Consider the following 2,752-nt stretch of genomic DNA (forward strand, 5'->3'; position numbering starts at 1 on the left):
GTCTCTGAGATCCTGGTCAGTTTCGATGCTGGGTTTTAATTTTTTCACCTTCCAAGGCACACCAAGACCTCAGCCGGCTCCTTGCTCTGAAGCATTAGTGTGTTTATGGAATTTGTAGGCATGGCCGGCTGTCTGGCCTGTGGACTGTTCTCCTCTCTGAGAAACCCTTTAAGGGCAGGAAAGCTGCATATGTGGGATTTGTCTGTCACTCCAGGCCACGCCAGCTTCCCACACTGGGCCTGGGACTGCTGGTGCCAGGGCGCCTTACACGAGCGGGGACCAGGCACGGTTGCAGTGGTGCAGCGATAGACCAAGAAGCAGCAGGCATGGACTTTCCTGTGGGGCCGTGCGCTGCTGCGGGGGGCGGGAGCAGGCAGTTGTCTGGAGCACAGAGCAGCTGGCTCTGTTCCTGGACTCCATACAGTCTGCTCTGCTGCAGTGTCAGCCTGACGAGGCGGCAGGTCAACCCTGGCGGTCACTTAATACAGGCATTTTCAGCAGTTCTTGAGTCTTGCAGTGTGGCAGGTATGGGGTGGGTGGCCCAGGAGCCCTGCCCTCTGTCTGGGGTGCCCATGAGAAGGGGCCTTCAGATGCCCAAGGCTGAAAGCACCCCAAAGGAGCCAGGGTGTTTGCAGTCTTTATGCCAATTTCAGCTGGAGTTCCCTGAAAAGTAAAGGAGAAAGAAAAATTGTCATTAATATATGATACAGTTTTAAGAATTAAATGTGAAAAACAAGAGGCATAATGGAATAAAAGGTGCGAGATAGAGTTTAATATTAAATATTGACTTTTCCATCATCGTGCAATTAGTAAATTTTTACTGGATGTCTTTTATCTGTCCTTTCTGTTTATCTATCTATGATATATTCTGTGCTAAATTTTATGAGAGGTTAATAGGTGTCAAATGAAAGAAGGGATCCACAGTCAGATACGTTGAGGAATGCTGCCTTAAACCACATTCCCTTGCTTGGAGATTTCTTGGAGTCCCTGGCATGTGAAGATTAGTCTCTAAGCAGGGCAGGGCGTACTGTCAGCAGAAGTCTGCACACAGTTTTGACTGTGGAAACTCTTTCCGCCGAGTAAACACGAGGGGTCCTCACAGCACATCTCAGGAAACAGGGTACAGCGAGGTTGGACCTGGCTGCTGTGAAATCCCTTAGCAGGGGTTTCTCAGTGGAGGCAGTTTTGCCCCCCAGGAGCATTGTCATGGGCAATGTCTGGTGACATTTGTGGTTGTCACAACTGGAGGATGGGTGGTTCCACTGGCCCCTAGTGGGGAAAGGCCAGGGATGCTACTAACAATGCCTCAACCCACAAGACGGGCCCCACTACTGAGATTTGCCTGGTCCCAGATGCCAGCAGGGCCGAGGCTGAGAGAACCTCCTCCGGACCCTCAGTGCATAGGTTGTAAATTTGTGTGTATCTGTGCTGATGTTGCCGCCGAAAGAAAAGCAAAATGAAATTTCATGGTGTATTGTGGGGATGATCAGTTAATTTTCTGCTTTTTAAATTGTTTTGTTTTGTTTTGTTTTAAAGGCATTTGAAAACTTTACTTTTAGAAAGAAATCCTATCAAAATGTTACCTGTGGAGTTGGGTAAGTGTTAAAATGATAAAATAAAGATGATTTTAAAATGCTGTCTTTTTGGGCTGGCCCGTGGCTCACTTAGGAGAATGTGCTGCTGATAACACCAAGGCCGCAGGTTCGGATCCCTATACAGGGATGGCCGGTTAGCTCACCTCGGAGAGTGTGGTGCTGACAACATCAAGTCAAGGGTTAAGATCCCCTTTCCGGTCATCTTTTAAAATAAAAATTAAATGCTATCCTTTGAAGCTACTGGACCGTGTAATGGATGTATCAGGCATGACCCAGGAGGGTAAGCTAAAAGACATTCAAAATTCCTTCCGCTTCTATTCCAGCACTCTAAGATAACATAGCTCTCAGGAGTCGCTGATATCCTAACACGTGTTATTCACATAAGATTATGATGTGGAAGCTTCACGATAACATAGCTCTCAGGAGTCGCTGATATCCTAACACGTGTTATTCACATAAGATTATGATGGAATAGTAACAATATTATAAGGAATAGTAACAAGATTATAAGGAATAGTAACAATACAGGGCTTTGTCCCCAGCACATGGCCTGAGGAAACCTAAAGCAGAAGGTGACATATTTAAAGGGAAAGGTAGACAAATCCACCATCACAGTGGAAGATTTTAACACACTTCTTCAGCTACTGACAGAACAAAAAGACAGAAGACTCAAAGATGTAGGTAATTTGAATAACATGATCGACCAGGTTGACCTAATTGACTGTACAGAGCATTACGCTGAATAACGACTTGAGAAAACATGCTCTGCTCAACTGCCCAAGGTTACATTCACCCGAACAGCACGGCCTGGGCCAGGAAGCCAGTCTCAGCAAGTTTTTCTCACCTTTTGCTTTATATATTTTGATACTATGTTGTTGGTTTAATAAAAATTTAGGATTGCATATTTTCTTGTTTAATTTACTCTTATGAAATGCTCTTTCTCACAGTCCTAGTTCCTTTTGGTTAATGTTTGCACAGCATGTCTTTTTCCATGTATTTACTTTCAGACTCTCTCTGTCCTTATGTTTAAAGTCTGTGTCTGGTAAAGAAGACATAAGTCGAGTCTTGCTTTTCTAATGCAGTGTGATAGTGCTCATCTCTCAGGCATGTTTATACCACTCACATGTAACAAGTCTTGCTATTTGTTTTCTACTTTT

At 44.8% G+C, this 2,752-nt stretch overlaps 1 protein-coding gene across 3 annotated transcripts in view; it reads left to right on the forward strand.

The window, feature by feature from the left end:
- Window positions 1–2,752, forward strand: part of LRRC27 (leucine rich repeat containing 27) — a 50,922-nt gene that overhangs the window by 7,815 nt on the left and 40,355 nt on the right. For all 3 annotated transcript variants that reach the window (XM_008590259.1, XM_008590260.1, XM_008590261.1), the window contains exon 3: window positions 1,537–1,595. In XM_008590259.1, coding sequence (XP_008588481.1) covers window positions 1,537–1,595 — 59 coding nt within the window. The remainder of the gene's footprint in view (window positions 1–1,536; window positions 1,596–2,752) is intronic.

This window comes from Galeopterus variegatus, unplaced genomic scaffold (genome assembly GCF_000696425.1).
Source record: "Galeopterus variegatus unplaced genomic scaffold, G_variegatus-3.0.2 Scaffold5948, whole genome shotgun sequence".
NCBI classification, from domain to species: Eukaryota; Metazoa; Chordata; class Mammalia; order Dermoptera; family Cynocephalidae; genus Galeopterus; species Galeopterus variegatus.